General features: G+C 40.0%; 1 protein-coding gene across 2 annotated transcripts in view; it reads left to right on the top strand.

Annotated features, from left to right (window-relative positions):
* Positions 1 to 19793, top strand: part of nuak1b (NUAK family, SNF1-like kinase, 1b) — a 99796-nt gene that overhangs the window by 57126 nt on the left and 22877 nt on the right. For both annotated transcript variants that reach the window (XM_061969602.2, XM_061969601.2), the window contains exon 3: positions 13826 to 13977. In XM_061969602.2, the coding sequence (XP_061825586.1) occupies positions 13826 to 13977 (152 nt within the window). The remainder of the gene's footprint in view (positions 1 to 13825; positions 13978 to 19793) is intronic.

Here is a 19793-nt window from a genome sequence, read left to right as displayed (position 1 = left end):
CTGCTTAGGCTGCTGCCCCCGCGACCCGACTTCGGATAAGCGGAAGAAGATAGATGGATGGATGGGTCATAAAATCGCGTGACAACGAGGCTAGGAACCAAAGATCCCTTCCCCATCAACAACAGTGCGAATCAAGCAGACTTTGTGAGCGCCAACAACGATTACTTTTGGAAAATGTATGATCCTAGACCTTATATTTTTGAGCCCGAACACAAAGAGGATGGGCAATTAGTTTCAGAAGCCGAGTGACGGATGCAGTTTTATTGTGACACCGTAGCAGCCGCAGCATTGCTAGGTGCTAAACATACAAACTAACAATAACAAACCAGAATAAAACAAACACTGTAATATTTACACTCTCGCTGGGATGCCGACCGAAGGGACGCTCACATAATTCTGCTTAGATGAAGATTCAATCACAATCTTCACAAAGGGTTAAAAAAAGTTCCTGCAGGGTGCGTCTTGTGGGGTCTATTTCACCATCTCGGGGGATGTCAAAGTGGACCAGCCTGTCAGACCATTGCCACATTTGTCTACTAGTAGGTGAGAGATGCATGAATTATGATCTGGAATTTACTTTTAGCAAGTTTGAGACCAAGCAGAAGCAGCCGTCAGCTCAGTGTGTCAACAATAGCAGCGTAAGCTACAATTAGCTCACTGCTATCAATGCGCTGCTAAAATAGTCCATCTGCGTTAGCGCTTATAATAACAATATCACTCATATTTGGTTCATTTTCAGGTCACAACATGTAAATGTAATATTGTTGGCAGTTTCTGGATGTTTTTAGAGAGTATAATGAGAGGACCCTCCATCTGTAGACCCAGTTGTTGACTATTTATTTAGGATTTCGAATGCATAAAAAAAGCCAATTATTTGTGTTCTTGTCTTATATAAGGATTGTGAATGATAAACAACACATCTCTTTCCAATTTTTGCGTACGTCCAGTATGACTGATCTGATAACATGGTCAGAGTGCAGAAGTGTTACTACTGTGATGTAAATCTCCGAAAATAGCCAAAGGTATTCGGAGCGCAATATTCAAAATGACTGACTGGATTTTTGGCGTTTTGTGATGTTTAAACGTTGTTTTTACATACTATGCCGATTGTAAATACACTTAGATATTAGGGGTGTAACGGTACACAAAAATTTCAGTTCGGTACGTACCTTGGTTTAGAGGTCACGGTTCAGTTCATTTTCGGTACGGTAAGAAAACAAAAAAATATAAATTATTTGGTTATTTATTTACCAAATTTGTAAACAATGGCTTTATCCTTTTAACATTGGGAACACTATGATAATTCTGCCCACGTTAATCAACATTAAACTGCCTCAAGTTGTTGCTCGGATTAAATAAAATGACAAAACTTTTCTTCTACATATAAAAAGTGCAACATTAAACAGTTTCAAGTCAACTCATCATGCTTAATTTATTGCAGCATTTGGGAAGCCTGTAGTTGATTTTTATTATGTAAATGTTATATTTTTATCAACATGTGATAGCAGGGACCCTGCCATTCAAAACTAGGCTGCTGCATTACTAATGATCAATGTAACTATAGCTGAAAAAATAGTACAATAGCAATAGGAGAGATTATTCATCCCTGAACATCATGGAGTTCATGTAGGCTTAATGATGGAGTTACATTATTATATCAACTATCAGAGACAGAAACTCTTCATTTAACATAATGTCATTTTTTGCTGCTTCAACACAGCTCAATCAACACAGAAAAAGGTAAAGTGAAATAACAGACAGACAGGGCTTTGCTGTCCATAACACACACACACACCGCAAAATGAGCTAATGTTACGCTAAAAGCTAATTAGCCTTCACCTCAAGCCAGGACTGCGAGCGAGCTGAGCTGCCTTTTATATTTCTAGAAGGTCAACGGGCTCATAGTGATGTTCCTAGTAGTTGACCGGGAGGTGTTTATTATAATTTGGGGAGAGTCTGCAGCCTGATGCTTACCTGCTAAACGCTAAGCACTGACTACATGCGCTCTGAATACACACTGCTGATTGGCTGTTACCGCTCTGAATACGCACTGCTGATTGGCTGTTACCGCTCTGCGTGTAACCAATCTGATGGTTGTGTGGGTGGGACAATGCTGGGTGCTGTGTAGAGTACTGACAGAGACAAGAGGCAGAAAGCGGAGCAGCTTGTTAAGACTTTAGCTTGGCGGTGGCTACTTCATATGTTAATGTAGAAACTCGTTCGGTACACCTCCGAACCGAACCGAAACCCCCGTACCGAAACGGTTCAATACAAATACACGTACCGTTACACCCCTATTGGATATGGTTTAATAGATACAATAAAACACAAATAAGCATAAAGTCTACTTGTTTTTCCACTCAACTGCTACTTGAATGGTTTCATCAAGCCTATTTGGGTGATGTTCGGCGGGTCAAATGAAGAGCTTATTGTTTTTCACAATAACATTTAAAGTTCCCATATTATAGTGTTTTCAACAATTTTGAACAAGTCCATTAATATAATAATACATAAATAAATGAATAAGTTCCAGTCACCCTCAATGTAGCTTTATACTAAAGATCTGTGTTTGTATACCTGTGCGCGTCTCCAAAGAGCGTTATAGAATAGTTGGCGGAACCCCATGATTTACTTTGGCCCGAGTTAAATGACAGTTTAGTGGGGTAGCAGTGTGATCCGGTCAACCCGACAATCCTGAGTTATGTAAGCCAGGTAATTACCCCACCGCTCCGGGGTCAAAGGTAAATGGAAGTGCAATCTGAGAATTTGCTCTTTAAGAAAAAAAAAAAAACCCTGCCGCAGGTCACCATGAATGTCAGGCCGGGTCACACGGCTCCGTCCACCAATCAGACGTCCCGGTCTCCCTTAACATCCAGTCTGTGATGTCCAGACAGTCACAATCAGGCAGCATTAGCATCACTCAGCAACTGTGTGTTTTTGTAGAGGATTAAATCTTTGAAAGGACCCCAGGAAAGACAGGGAGAGGGGGGGGGGGAGCGAGAAAAGTTGTGTAGGTGTTCACTCAAGGGTGCAGAAAGCAGAGGCCCTCACCCCCAGTGACCCAGCTGTGTGGGAAAAGCAAGGCCCAGAACCTTCAACTGTTATCTTCTTGGTACCGATCTCTTAGAGTGATTTATGTTGCTTGAAACGATTTGTTTCACTGCAAACATATTGACCTCCATTTACTTTATACAGAGTTTCTCAATTATTATCTGTTAAGCCCCCCCAGGAAGAAGAAAACATTGTGATTTGTCTATATAATTGTTCCAAGTACACTTCTGCATAACATTGTATCCTCATTAACATTAAACCAAAATGAAAAAGGAAGAAGAAAACATTTTGTGCCCTATAACAGTATGATTTGTGTATAAAATTGTTGTAAGTACACCTCTGCATAACATAGTATCCTCATTAACATGAAACCAAAATGAAAAAGGAAGAAGAAAACATTTTGTGCCCTATAACAGTATGATTTGTGTATAAAATTGTTGTATACACCTCTGCATAACATAGTATCCTCATTAACATTAAAGCAAAATTAAAAATAAAAGAAATATAGATGAACGTACAACAAATAGTAACTTTACTAAAATAATTTTTAGTCTGACGGTTTAAAGTGCATCTATGTGCTTGAAATTAAAAAAAAAAAAGGTTAATTTCTATTTAAACTAGGGCTGCAACAACTAATCGATTACATCGATTAAAATCGATTATAAAAATAGTTGGCGATTAATTTAGTCATCGATTCGTTGGATCTATGCTATGCGCATGCGCAGAGGCAGTTTTTTGTATTAATTTATTTTTTTTAATAAACCTTTATTTATAAACTGCAACATGTACAAACAGCTGAGAAACAATAATCAAAATAAGTATGGTGCCAGTATGCTGTTTTTTTTCTTCCAATAAAATACTGGAAAGGATAGAAATGTAGTTTGTCTCTTTTATCCGATTATTAATCGATTAATCGAAGTAATAATCGACAGATTAATCGATTATCAAATTAATCGTTAGTTGCAGCCCTAATTTAAACTATAAACCCTTTTTGACCGACTTGAACCATTTAAAACTGAAAAATGTAATTAAATAAACTCAATAAATGGTAACACATTTACTGAAATATACTGATAAAGCATGTTCACACGTACCCACTTACATTTATGTCGAACAAGCTTGGCTCCAAGTTCCATATTTACAGCCTCAAAATCGCTTTCATCCCGCCCCCCCGGCTTCAGTCTGCTCCAACATCTCACTCTTCCTTCATGCTCGCTTCTATAAGCAGCAGTATATTCACCTTCAAAAAGATAAGGTTGTGAATCCTCATTTGTCCAAAAATGGTCGTCTTTGTTGTCTGTTACCAAGTCTGCCATGATGAAAAAAACACACTCGTCTTTGATTGCGGAAGTATGAACACTCATGTTGTGAGAAGTCAGACGTGCGCTGCTATGGAAACAGAAATCAATGCACGAAAGAACTCAGTCCTGGAAATGAATACAATTATCAAAATATGGTAAATGTTGTACATATTACATATTGTTATGTAGGTGTCTGTTACTACACTATGTATATACTTGCAGTGTGTATATTGTACATATTACATATTGTTATGAAGGTGTCTGTTACTACATTATATATATACTTGCAGTGTGTATATTGTACATATTACATATTGTTATGAAGGTGTCTGTTACTACATTATAGATATACTTGCAGTGTGTATATAAAATATATTACATATTGTTATGAAGGTGTCTGTTACTACATTATATACATACTTGCAGTGTGTATATTGTACATATTACATATTGTTATGAAGGTGTCTGTTACTACATTATATATATACTTGCAGTGTGTATATAAAACATATTACATGTTATTATGAAGGTGTCTGTTACTACATTATATTCATACTTGCAGTGTGTATATAAAATATATTACATATTGTTATGAAGGTGTCTGTTACTACATTATATACATACTTGCAGTGTGTATATTGTACATATTACATATTGTTATGAAGGTGTCTGTTACTACATTATATATATACTTGCAGTGTGTATATAAAATATATTACATATTGTTATGAAGGTTTTTGTTACTACATTTTATATATATACTTGCAGTGTGTATATTGTACATATTACATATTTTTATGAAGGTGTCTGTTCCTACATTATATATATATATACTTGCAGTGTGTATATAAAATATATTACATATTGTTATGAAGGTGTCTGTTACTACATTACATATATACTTGCAGTGTGTATATTGTACATATTACATATTGTTATGAAGGTGTCTGTTACTACATTATATATATACTTGCAGTGTGTATATAAAATATATGACATATTGTTATGAAGGTGTCTGTTACTACATTATATATTTACTTGCAGTGTGTATATTGTACATATTACAAATTGTTATGAAGGTGTCTTTTGCTACATTATATATATATATATACTTGCAGTGTGTATATTGTACATATTACATATTGTTATGAAAGTGTCAGTTACTACATTATATATAGACTTGCCGTGTGTATATAAAACGTTGCTGAGGGCTTTGAAGGCTACAACGGTGACTCTCATTAGCCGCATCTTTCAAGCGTTTTTTTGTCATCTTTAAAATCGTAAAGAAAAAAAAAAAGATGTGTGTTATCTCTCATAATGATTGTGAACGATAGGCAAAATTCCACAAAAAGTGCAGTTCCCCTTTAAGAGGGGCCTAGTTTTTAAGGCCTTTAAAAATATTCCAGTCTGAAGTGAGACGAGCGGTGGTAACAAACTGCTCAGCACAGACTTTCGAAATCTCGTGGGTTTACTTGTCACATTTACATTGACACAAACTGTAAAAAAACTGAAAAACTAATAATAAGCATCATAAAGTAGATAATTTACTTCAACAACCTTGCCAAACAATTTTGGGCCAGTTTGACGATCAATAAATTAGCTTTCTGCATTGTGGTCCGGTGACCCACAGTTTGTGAAACCCTATTTTGTAAAATGATCATGATGTCATCATTGTAATATTTTTGTATCTATCGCAGCTGTCAGGCACAGAATTTGAATGGATCTTGTATGAACCCTTAAGAAAGATGATATCATTGTTCAATTAAATTGGACGGGGGAGAAGAAGGAGGCCCCGCTCTCCGCCTTTGAGCCGCGACTTACAGACGACTCCGTCGCATTATTGTTCAAGCCTTCTTGTGATCCTATCAGGCGAGCGGCCTCGGCGTGCTCGCTGCGGAATGTGGGAGTGAGTTGAGAAATGTGGTGACATGATGCCGACGTGTGACGCGTCGAGGGCATCTCTTGACACCACGGTGGACCGCCGCCTCTTGGAGAACGCCCTCCGGTCCCCCCGGAGGGTCTCTTGTTTTTGCTGGCCTGCGGTCGTCCCGGAGGAGCGGGTCTGATTGGGTTAACAGTCCCTCCCTGCTTTGTTGCAGAGGAGCCAGCAGGTGGGGTTCTTGTTTGGCGGCGTGCCGGGAGATGTTTTGCATCTGAAGGGGTGTTAGTCCACAATGTCCATTCTCGTCCTCCCATCTTATCTGGTCATGATATTTATTAGGGTGTAACGGTATGCCATAGTCACAGTACGGTATGTATCTTCGCTACAGTAAGGGAACAGACTTAGACTTAGACTTAGACTTCCTTTTTATTGTCATTCAAATTGGAACTTTACATTACAGATAAGACGAAACGTTGCATTAGCTCGTGGTAGTGCAGGATACAAAAGCAATAAGGTGCAGATATACAAACCCCGTTTCCATATGAGTTGGGAAATTGTGTTGGATTTAAATATAAACAGAATACAATGATTTGCAAATCCTTTTCAACCCATATTCAATTGAATGCACTACAAAGACAAGATATTTTATGTTCAAACTCATAAACTTTTTTTTTTTTTTGCAAATTATCATTAACTTAGAATTTCATGGCTGCAACATGTGCCAAAGTAGTTGGGAAAGGGCATGTTCACCACTGTGTTACATGGCCTTTCCTTTTATCAACACTCAGTAAACGTTTGGGAACTGAGGAGACACATTTTTTAAGCTTCTCAGGTGGAATTATTTCCCATTCTTGCTTGATGTACAGCTTAAGTTGTTCAACAGTCCGGGGTCTCCATTGTGGTATTTTAGGCTTCATAATGCGCCACACATTTTCAATGGGAGACAGGTCTGGACTACAGGCAGGCCAGTCTAGTACCCACACTCTTTTACTATAAAGGCCACGTTAATGTAACACGTGGCTTGGCATTGTCTTGTTGAAATAAGCAGGGGCGTCCATGATAACGTTGCTTAGATGGCAGCATTTGTTGCTCCAAAACCTGTAAATACCTTTCAGCATTAATGGCGCCTTCACAGATGTGTAAGTTACCCATGCCTTGGGCACTAATACACCCCGATACCATCACAGATGCTGGGTTTTCAACTTTGCGCCTATAACAATGCGGATGGTTCTTTTCCTCTTTGGTCCGGAGGACACGACGTCCACAGTTTCCAAAAACAATTTGAAATGTGGACTCGTCAGACCACAGAACACTTTTCCACTTTGTCCATCTTAGATGAGCTCAGCCGACTGCGTTTCTGGGTGTTGTTGATAAACGGTTTTCGCCTTGCATAGGAGAGTTTTAACTTGCACTTACAGATGTAGCGACCAACTGTAGTTACTGACAGTGGGTTTTTGAAGTGTTCCTGAGCCCACGTGGTGATATCCTTTACACACTGATGTCGCTTGTTGATGCAGTACAGCCTAAAGGAATCGAAGGTCACGGGCTTAGCTGCTTACGTGCAGTGATTTCTCCAGATTCTCTGAAAACTTTGATGATATTATGGACCGTAGATGGTGAAATCCCTAAATTCCTTGCAATTGCTGGTTGAGAAAGGTTTTTCTTAAACTGTTCAACAATTTGCTCACGCATTTGTTGACAAAGTGGTGACCCTCGCCCCATCCTTGTTTGTGAATGACTGAGCATTTCATGGAATCTACTTTTATACCCAATCATGGCACCCACCTGTTCCCAATTAGCCTGCACATCTGTGGGATGTACCAAATAAGTGTTTGATGAGCATTCCTCAACTTTATCAGTATTTATTGCCACCTTTCCCAACTTCTTTGTCACGTGTTGCTGGCATCAAATTCTAAAGTTGATGATTATTTGCAAAAAAAAAAAGTTTATCAGTTTGAACATCAAATATGTTGTCTTTGTAGCATATTCAACTGAATATGGGTTGAAAATGATTAGCAAATCATTGTATTCCGTTTATATTTACATCTAACAAAATTTCCCAACACATATGGAAACGGAGTTTGTAAATAAATAGATTTCTGTACAGATAAATATATTGTAATTTTGCATATGCATCCACGTTTATGGATGTATGTTATATTGTCTTTATATTCCGGCGAGTTAATCCATATTTGGGGGAAATTGAGAGGATTATTATGATGCGTTCAAGAGTCTTACGACCTGAGGGAAGAAGCGGTTACAGAACCTGGAGGTTCTGCTACGGAGGCTGCGGAACCTCTTTCTAGAGTCCAGCAGTGAAAACAGTCCTTGGTGGGGGTGGGAGGAGTCTCTGCAGATTTTCTGAGCCCTGGTCAGGCAGCGGCTTTTTGCGATCTTCTGGATAGGAGGAAGAGGAGCAATGTTTCCTCTCAGGTGCGCGCCTGTGCAATTGCGCACTGCTCAAGCGTCCTCTGCGCACGGCAAATCTATGCCACGCACAAAATCTGATAAAAAAAATAAGCGCATAACAATTTTCGCCACGACACGGACACGACAGAGAAAACAGTTTTCGTCATCATTGTTCAAATAGTGTAACGTCTGTCGAGACGCTTTGAGGACATGAATTCCATCGATCACTTTACTGAGCAAAACTCTTTATTGTCGGCCATAAACACATCACCAAAACATTAGTAAAAAAAATTATATCTAGCAAAACTGGTCATTTTCTGCAGTACAAACCAGACCAAAAGCAACTTTGTTATATCAACAGCAGCCGCTCGCTCTTTCTCACTTGCGCCAACACATGCACATATGGCACTTAGCCAGTGATGCGTTTACAGCCACACAAAAAGTCGGACAACTCCAACACCACACATAAAGTGCCATTCCAGGTCGTTACACTATGATTTACCAATCAAATGTGTGCTTATTCTAGTGTCATTTATTAGGAAACTTAATTTATAAATATTAATCATGAAATGCTGTTAGTATATTAAATAAATACTAATAAAAATATATTTTTTACAAACAGGAAGTTGCAGGAATGTACACATGATCCCCTGCTTACATCTCATTGTGCAACATGTGAATGTTTTATTGGGAACTAAATGCAATGTCTGAAAGGGGTACAAATTATTTCCAAAGCAGGACCTCCACCCAGACAAACAATACAAGTACACAGTTCATGAAAAACAATATTTTTTGTTATTGTCATTATAAGTGGGCACTTATATTAGAAAATAACCTCATGGAAAATGACTGCTGTTATTTGATTATAATAATAAGAGAATGTTGTCTGTCTATCTGTGTTGGCCCTGCGATGAGGTGGGGACTTGTCCAGGGTGTACACCGCCTTCCGCCCGAATGCAGCTGAGATAGGCTCCAGCACCCCCCGCGACCCTGAAAGGGACAAGCGGTAGAAAATGGATGGATGGATGGAGATTGAACTTGTTATTTAGTCAGGTCTGGGACAGGTGTGCTGCTGGTGTAGCCACAGTGTGCACGTCTGATGTTGCTCACATGGGCTCCACTGAATGCTCAGGGACTTTTTGCGTTTGCTCACACACATGAAAAATTAGAGGGAACATTGAAGAGGAGTCCTGATGATCTTTTCCGCCGTCCTCACCACTCTCAGGAGAGACTTCCAGTCTGAGGCACTGCAGGCTCCAGTCCAGACAGAGATGCTGTTGGTCAGTAGGCTTTCTATAGTGCCTCTGTAGAATGTACTGAGAATGGGGGGAGGGAGATGAAGAATCATAGTTTTACATGCAGAAATACTGAAATAATGTGACTAATTCAAGCTTGTTCAACTGGCGGTCCGCCGAACATCACACAAATAGGCGTTCAAACTGGGGTTGATCATGTATGCAGTACTCCCGCCACCCCTCGGGGGCAACAGCGAGGCATATGTGTCACAATGAAGCAGCAGTGGAGTGAGTAGAAGAAGACTATTCATTCAACTCTGAAAAAATATCTATAAACAAATTGCGAACATTTTACTTTTAACAACGACTGGACAACAAAATATGAATGTGCTCCAGTCATTGTTTGCTGGCGGACCTTTTAAGTGACGGACACATTGATTCAGACAAGGACCAACAATGGTAGAAATCCCAGTGTGTAAACTTCATCACAAACCTTGGTCAAACATTTGTACGCAGATATTGCGCATACCTATAACTAGTTTGTTTTGTATTGTATGTCTTTTGTATTCATTGTTGTGTTGTTTTTGACTGAGAGTAACTCTGCAGATCAAACACATTTTTAACATGTAACGCTAAATTTGACCTCAGGTTTAACTGTGATAAGTCATACAGTGTGTGCAATGTTTGGTGTGTGAATGTTGTGTAATTTCTATATGTGTAAACATGTGTAGTTTATTGTGTGAATATAATAACACTAAACCTATTTTATTTTCGTAAAATACGCAATGGACGTTGCTTTTATGTTTATATTTTCAGTCTTACAAACCTAAAGGAAGAAGTGTAAAGAAATAAAACTGAGGAAGGAAAAGGATGCAAAATGAGGAACATCAATCCTCAACAAAACTTAGAGAGCTTCTGTTGGAAACGAGTAGGAAAGTCTGAATAATGAATTTATTGGCAGTGTAGTGTGAAAACTGATGTTTACTTTGCAATTACAATAGAATAGAATGGACTTTATTGTCATTATATTTGCATATAACGAGATTAAGGACTCCAATTTAAGGTGCGCTAGTTGAAACAAATATGGAATATAAATAAATTACTTAAGTAATAAAGATAAAAAATAAGAATTGAAATAAACAGACTACTATCCAATAAAAACAATAAGCAATCCTGTACAATATACAAAAAACTGTACAATATACAGTTAATATACAATATATAATTAAGTAAACACAGTCTCAGGCGGCACTTTCTGACGAAACAGCCCCATTTCTTTTTCCGGCCCCCAGCTCTTGGGCTCTTGTAACTGTGGCCCTCTTCATGATGTAGTTGAATAGCCCTTGTGTAAAACATGCTTTTTTAGTTAGGTTTTTTTTGCCATTTAACGTTGATGAGACTTGGTCAAACATTTCTAAGTAGATATTATTTGTGCATAAATATATTTAGTTTGTTTTGTATTGAAATTGCTGACTCTCTTTTGTATTTGTGGTTGTGTTGTTTAGTCTGAGAGTAACTCTAGCGATAAGAGCTCGTTTAATACATGTAGCACTCAATTTGATCAGAAGGAAATAACGCTACACCTTAGGTTTAATTGTGATGAGTCACATAACGATATATTGTGTGCAATTTTGGATGTACTGGAGAAGATTTTTATATGCGCAGACATATGTAGCTGTGTGAATGTATTAACACTAAGCCTTCTATTTTATTCATATAAAATACACATTGGGCATTATTTATGTAAAATACACAATGATTACTATACTGTCTTCTGGAGCTTCTGTTTCTTCACACTGTTAACTATCTGTCACGCTGCACACGCTGGATTTGAGTAGCGAGGGCAGAATAATGAATTTATTGACAGTGCAGTGTGAAAGCAATATGTTGAGTTTGTAATTAAGTAAACTAAGTTTCAAGGGAATATAACTTTTAGAAGCACTTTCTGACGAAACATCCACATTTCCATGTCCGGCCCCCAGCCCTTGGGCTCTTGAAACTGCGGCCCTGTTCATGATGTAGTAGAATAGCCCTGGACTATTTCAATGGGTAAATGAACATGTAACATCACTTTTGTATTTATTAAAGAGCCACGCAGACGCCACCTTTGTACTACTACGGGTTTTTTCTTGAATTCCACAGTGTTTCTCACCTTATTTATCAAATTGCTGGCATCTGCTTATTTTGCTGTCGCGCTCATCAGAAAAACAAGCACAGAATCTCACTTCCCAACATGTGGAAGTCTCTGTCAATGTTCAATGTTTGGCCATGCGATAATCCAGATTGTATCCAAAAAAACAGGACAACATTGTGGCGGGAATTTTTGTTGAAAACCTCCATCCATCCATCCATCTTCTTTCGCTTATCAGAGGTCGGGTCGCGAGGGCAGCAGCCTAAGCAGGGAAGCCCAGATTTCCCTCTCCCCAGCCACTTCGTCCAGCTCTTCCCGGGGGATCCCGAGGCGTTCCCAGGCCAGCTGGGAGACATAGTCTTCCCAACGTGTCCTGGGTCTTCCCCGTGGTTTCCTAACGGTCGGACGTGCCCTAAACACCTCCCTGGGGAGGCTTTAGGGTGGCATCCTGACCAGATGCCCGTACCACCTCATCTGGCTCCTCTCGATGTGGAGGAGCAGCGGCTTTACTTTGAGCTCCCCCCGGATGGCAGAGCTTCTCACCCTATCTCTAAGGGAGAGCCCCGCCACCCGGCGGAGGAAACTCATTTCGGCCGCTGGTACCCGTGATCTTGTCCTTTCGGTCATAACCCAAAGCTCATGACCATAGGTGAGGATGGAAACGTAGATCGACCGGTAAATTGAGAGCTTTGCCTTCCGGCTCAGCTCCTTCTTCACCACAACGGATCGATACAGCGTCCGCATTACTGAAGACGCCGCACCGATCCGCCTGTCGATCTCCCTCACTCGTGAACAAGACTCCGAGGTACTTGAACTCCTCCACTTGGGGCAGGGTCTCCTCCGCAACCCGGAGATGGCACTCCACCCTTTTCCGGGCGAGAACCATGGACTCGGACTTGAAGGTGCTGATTCTCATCCCAGTCGCTTCACACTCGGCTCCGAACCGATCTAGTGAGAGCTGAAGATCCTGGCCAGAGGAAGCCATCAGGACCACATCATCTGCAAAAAGCAGAGACCTAATCCTGCAGCCACCAAACCGGATCCCCTCAACGCCTTGACTGCGCCTAGAAATTCTGTCTATAAAAGTTATGAACAGAATGGGTGACAAAGGGCAGCCTTGGCGGAGTCCAACCCTCACTGGAAACGTGTCCGACTTACAATGCGGACCAAGCTCTGGCACTGATCATACAGGAAGCGGACCGCCACAATCAGACAGTCCGATACCCCATACTCTCTGAGCACTCCCCATAGGACTTCCCGAGGGACACGGTCGAATGCCTTCTCCAAGTCCACAAAGCACATGTAGACTGGTTGGGCAAACCCCCATGCACCCTCAAGGACCCTGTCGAGAGTATAGACCTGGTCCACAGTTCCACGACCAGGACGAAAACCACACTGTTCCTCCTGAATCCGAGGTTCGACCATCCGGCGTAGCCTCCTCTCCAGTACACCTGAATAGACCTTACCGGGAAGGCTGAGGAGTGTGATCCCACGATAGTTAAAACCTGATCATAAAAAAATGGCGGGGGGGGGGGGACGAAAACCAAGGTGTAACTGTGTCATTTAAATTTTAGGAAGTGAAAGTTCATAATTGGCTGGTAGTTTCAGCTTGTCCGAAGGCAAAGTGTTCCTAAACAGGAGACTTTTACTATGGAGGAGTGTTTTCAAGCTCTGGATTCTCCTTGGCAATATCACTAGCCATGAGTACCATATCGTACTGAAAAACCCATATATAAATACACGTACCGTTACATCACACCCTTCACCGACATTAATGTATTTCTTGTGTTTGTTTATCCCCCTTGTCATCCCTCAGTGTTCGAGAACAAGGACAAGATCATCATCGTCATGGAGTACGCCAGCAAGGGCGAACTGTACGACTACATCAGCGAGCGGCGGCGCCTGAGCGAGCGAGAGACACGACACTTCTTTAGGCAGATCGTTTCTGCTGTGCACCATTGCCATAAGGTACGAAAAAGGCACACGCACAGAGACTTTAACTTGTCGCGCTCGCACGCACCCGGACGTGGTATTGTAACAGTCAGCATGCACCTCCACAGTTAATCTGCGAGCCTTTACAGTGAATGCTTTTCTTGGCTCGCCGGTGCAACGGAGTCATCTGTTTCTGAGTGAAGATGGAACACAGGCTAGTTTAATTCAGGCTTATGCCCTGATTACACAATGCCAAAGAGGGCCCCCCCGCATTAATTCTGTCCTCTGACACGCACACTCGTGGGTGTCCCAGGGTACACCCAAAGTAGAGATCTCCCCACAAGACTTGGCTCCAGGCACTCCCATGTCAACTGAACACCAGTGTCCTGCAGTGGACATTTGGGTTTTGCATAATGGGGCAATTTCCTCCCGAAATGTATAACTCTGACAAAAGTAATAGACCCTAAATAATGTCCACCGCCATAGAACTTTGAAGGACATGCTGTTGAAACTCCAAAAATAAACATTTTGTGCAAAAGTTCATTCGTGCACTGCAAAAAGTCAGTGTTCAAAAACAAGAATTTTTTTTTACAAAAATGAGGGGTATTTTACTTGAACTAAGCACAATTATCTGCCAATAGAACAAGAAAATTTGGCTTATCAAGACTTTCCTAAACAAGTAAAATTAGCTAACCTCAATGAACCCAAAAATACCTTAAAATAAGTATATTCTCACTAATAACAAGTGCACTTTTCTTGGTAGAAAAAAAAGAGACCTTTTTTTGCTCAATATGTTGAAAAATATTCCTAAATGAAGTAAATGCTGGCAGCACGGTGGCACAGGAGTTAGTGCATCTGCCTCACAATACGAAGGTCCTGAGTAGTCTTGGGTTCAATCCCGGGCTCGGGATCTTTCTGTGTGGAGTTTGCATGTTCTCCCTGTGACTGCGTGGGTTCCCTCCGGGTACTCCGGCTTCCTCCCACCTCTAAAAACATGCACCTGGGGATAGGTTGATTGGCAACACTAAATTGGCCCGAGTGTGTGAATGTGAGTGTGAATGTTGTCTGTCTATCTGTGTTGGCCCTGTGATGAGGTGGCGACTTGTCCAGGGTCTACCTCGCCTTCCGCTCGAATGCAGCTGAGATAGACTCCAGCGCCCCCCGTGACCCCAAAAGGGACAAGCGGTAGAAAATGGATGGATGGATGGAAGTAAATGCTAGTGCCATTATCTTGACATAATGATATGCGCTCGGCATTACATTTCTTGAAACCAGCAAACTTATACTAAAAACTAGTTTATTGTTCTTAATGGAAAGGCAACAAGGCAACCGCTTGTTACTCTCGGGGTCTCCTAGCCGCTCAGGCAAATCATATTGTCTAAAAATGCATTTTTCCATGTATAACATGACATCATCGCGCCAAGTGCGAGCTCTTTCAGTCAATTAGTGCGCATATATACAGCCCGGCCCCCGGCCAACATTTTTTTAATTGTAATTTGGAGGAATTTACCTGAATGTGCATGAACTATTTCCGTTCAAAATTGTTTGATATGTCAAATGTTAAATGTTTAAATATTAACTGTCAGTTTATTGTACTGTGCCAACTGTACTACTATAAGAGTACGTGTTTTCTATTGTTTCACTGAAAATAAAACAGCAAAGTCCATTCGGCTGTCATCTGTTTTAATTATGAGACACAATTGTCTCTTTCATGCTTGAAATAAGAAATTATTACTTAAAGAAAGTAGTTTTATACTTGTGACTGTTGATGACGCAGCTTTGCAACAGTTGATATTCTAGTTTCAAGCATGTTTTACTCAATATAGGTCATCAAATCTCAGTAAGAAGCTGTAATATCTTACTGAGATCATTTAGGACCAAAACCCTTAAAACAAGTAAAACACTCTAACATAAAATCTGCTTAGTGAGAAGAATTATCTTATTAGACAGAAAATAAGCAAATATCACCCTTATTTGAGATATTTAATCTTACTTAGATTTCAGTTTTTGCAGTGTGTCTGCAATTCAACTTCAGATATGAAATTAATATTTGCTATAAACTCATCAGTTGCTAAGATACGTAGCTTAACTACATTTTCCAATAGCTCGGCAGTAGCTTAGCTACTTTTTGACCCATGTAGCGAGGTAGCTTACATCAAAGCTACAAGCTCCAAAGAGAGAAAGTTGACCGAATCCGTCCATTCATCCATTTTCTCCCGCTTGTGAGAACATCTACGATGGTTGGTTGGTATTGGTATGATGAGTCACCATTGGCTAAGGTTAGGGCCAAACATTACGGACTGGCCAATCAGAGGCAAGGTAAGGCGGGTCATCGAAACTAGTAAGCAAAATGATAACAGACACTCATGCCACATGACAGAGAGACGATTCAAGCTGACCACTCAAAAAAAAAAAAAAGAACATACTTGAAAATTAAATGTTTCCTTTATTGCTGAAGATGACGTGCTTGAAACCCACAATAATGTTTTTTGTGTGTTTTTTTTCAAGAAAAGTTATGAAAAAATTATATTTTTATGAAATTGTTTTCAAATGTCTCATTGCAGACATTTAACATGTTAGAATATACTTGTGTGGTAAAGATCAAAATGTTTATTTTTTAAATATTTTTTATTTTCAAAAATAAAATAAATCTCCCGTAGAGCCACGCTGATGTCCGTGTCTCCTCTACTTAACAGCCATAAAAATATTACAGCCTTCCCAAATACAAACCCTGTTTCCATATGAGTTGGGAAATTGTGTTAAATGTAAATATAAATGGAAAAAAATGATTTGCAAATCATTTTCAACCCATATTCAGTTGAATATGCTACAAAGACAACATATTTGATGTTCAAACTGATAAACCTTTTTTTTTGCAAATAATCATTAACTTTAGAATTTGATGTCAGCAACACGTGACAAAGAAGTTGGGAAAGGTGGCAATAAATACTGATAAAGTTGAGGAATGCTCATCAAACACTTATTTGGAACATCCCACAGGTGTGCAGGCTAATTGGGAACAGGTGGGTGCCATGATTGGGTATACAAGTAGATTCCATGAAATGCTCAGTCATTCACAAACAAGGATGGGGTGAGGGTCAACACTTTGTCAACAAATGCGTGAGCAAATCGTTGAACAGTTTAAAAAAAAAACTTTCTCAACCAGCTATTGCAAGGAATTTAGGGATTTCACCATCTACGGTTCGTAATATCATCAAAGGTTTCAGAGAATCTGGAGAAATCACTGCACGTAAGCAGCTAAGCCCGTGACCTTTGATCCCTCAGGCTGTACTGCATCAACAAGCGACATCAGTGTGTAAAGGATATCACCACATTGGCTCAGGAACACTTCAGAAACCCACTGTCAGTAACTACAGTTGGTCGCTACGTCTGTAAGTGCAAGTTAAAACTCTCCTATGCAAGGCGAAAACCGTTTATCAACAACACCCAGAAACGCCGTTAGCTTTGCTGGGCCTGAGCTCATCTAAGATGGACTGATACAAAGTGGAAAAGTGTTCTGTGGTCTGACGAGTCCACATTTCAAATCGTTTTTGGAAACTGTGGACGTTGTGTCCTCCGGACCAAAGAGGAAAAGAACCATCCGGAGTGTTATAGGCGCAAAGTTGAAAAGCCAGCATCTGTGATGGTATGGAGGTGTATTAGTGCCCAAGACATGGGTAACTTACACATCTGTGAAGGCGCCATTAATGCTGAAAGGTACATACAGGTTTTGGAGCAACATATGTTGCCATCCAAGCAACGTTTCCATTTCCATTTCCATTTCAGCAAGACAATGCCAAGCCACGTGTTACATCAATGTGGCTTAATAGTAAAAGAGTGCGGATACTAGACTGGCCTGCCTGTAGTCCAGACCTGTCTCCCATTAAAAATGTGTGCCGCATTATGAAGCCTAAATCACCACAACGGAGACCCCCGGACTGTTGAACAACTTAAGCTCTACATCAAGCAAGAATGGGAAAGAATTCCACCTGATAAGCTTAAATGTGTCTCCTCAGTTCCCAAACGTTTACTGAGTGTTGTTAAAAGAAAAGGTGATGTAACACAGTGATGAACATGCCCTTTCCCAACTACTTTGGCACGTGTTGCAGCCATGAAATTCTAAGTTAATTATTATTTGCAAAAAAAAAATAACGTTGATGAGTTTGAACATCAAATATCTTGTCTTTGTAGTGCATTCAACTGAATATGGGTTGAAAAGGATTTGCAAATCATTGTATTCTGTTTATATTTACATCTAATACAATTTCCCAACTCATATGGAAACGGGGTTTGTGTAAAGTATGAATGGATGTATATAGTGTAATATATTACTTTACTTTCACGTACAAAACACACATTTTTAAGGTGTTGCGACTTTTATTTTATTTTGTAGTAGTAGCGACTTCCTCCCGGTCAACTTCCTTGGTTTTCACTTTATGGAAGTGGGCATGCAAGTGACGTCAAGGCCACATCGGGGCCACACTGGGGCCTGTTTGGATTTACACTGGAGTTTGATAAAAATCACATTTTACTTGCAGTGTAAATAGTCAGCTGGAAAAAAAAAATCAAATTTAAAAAAAATCTGATTTGGGCCACTTTGGCCTGCAGTGTAAAAATGGTCAATGCAGTGTGCAAAAAGAAAATGTTGGTTCTTTGTTGTACGCGTCTTGAATCAAAACAGCCACACTTAAAAAAAGTGGGACAAAACAGGCAGAATTAAAGTGGCTCAATAATTTCCATCAGGTCTCAGGCATGTTCGGACTGGCTTCCTTGTTGTCATGCCTCTCCTCAGATGGAGATAAACATGATGTAATGGCCCTCAGATAGGAGAGTCTGTCACAAGGAGTGATTAGTCATCCTAATCTCAAACGGGGCGGGGCAGCGTGACTCCCTGCCACCACAAGCAAAGCAAAATTCAAATGAAGCTAACTTTGTCGAGCCGTGGGAGATGTCGTGCAGGGAAAGTACTTAAAGCATTCCCAACATTTTTTTTTTAATGTAAATCTCACAATGTTGTGAAAACATAATTCACACAGGCTGGAAATTACAGGCCAATGTAATTGAGACAAATGGGAATGGACTGAGAAGGCAAGCCACAGCAGATGTCAACAGCAGACAATGAAAGGGTGGACACACCGCAGACTGCGGTGACTCTTTACAATAAACTTTCTCCCTATACAACCAAAACAATCATTTACTGCAAATAATTCATGTGAATGCTGAAAGATGCTGTCCTGAAATGACCATTTGTTCATGCATATTGTATCATAACCACTGTGCAGAGGTGGGTAGAGTAGGCATAAATTGTACTCAAGTAAGAGTACTGTTACTTTAGAGATTTATTACTCAAGTAAAAGTAAGGAGTAGTCACCCAAATATTTACTTGAGTAAAAGTAAAAAGTATGTTTTGAAAAAACTACTCAAGTACTGATGTAATGATGACGGCAACAAATAATGCACAAAAACATAAAAATAGCAATGAGCAAATTCAGAGCCAGGAATATCTCTTAAGCAACTAAAACAATAATATATATTAAATAATAATACATTAACATAAAAAAAAATTAAGGCAAATTGAGCCACAATAACTTAACAGCACCATAGGCTCATTAGGCAGAGATTACAAAGGAAAATAACAAGTTAGCCTTTACGCAAACCATAAACTGATAGGTGTGGGCTGCATCTGGGAACACACTGTGCACTTCTGATTGGTGTTTCTATGTGTGTGTGTCTTTGTCTGTCTCTCTATGAGGCTGCAGTGCATTGATAAATGTCCCCACACGATGTACATTTTACAGTGATTAATAGCAGGGAAGCTAACATCAGCCTACGGTGACAGCCAAAATATCTAA

This window comes from Nerophis lumbriciformis, linkage group LG10, assembly GCF_033978685.3.
Source record: "Nerophis lumbriciformis linkage group LG10, RoL_Nlum_v2.1, whole genome shotgun sequence".
Lineage (NCBI taxonomy): Eukaryota > Metazoa > Chordata > Actinopteri > Syngnathiformes > Syngnathidae > Nerophis > Nerophis lumbriciformis.
Note: the sequence above shows the minus strand (reverse complement) of the source record. Positions and strands in the feature narration are given on the sequence as shown.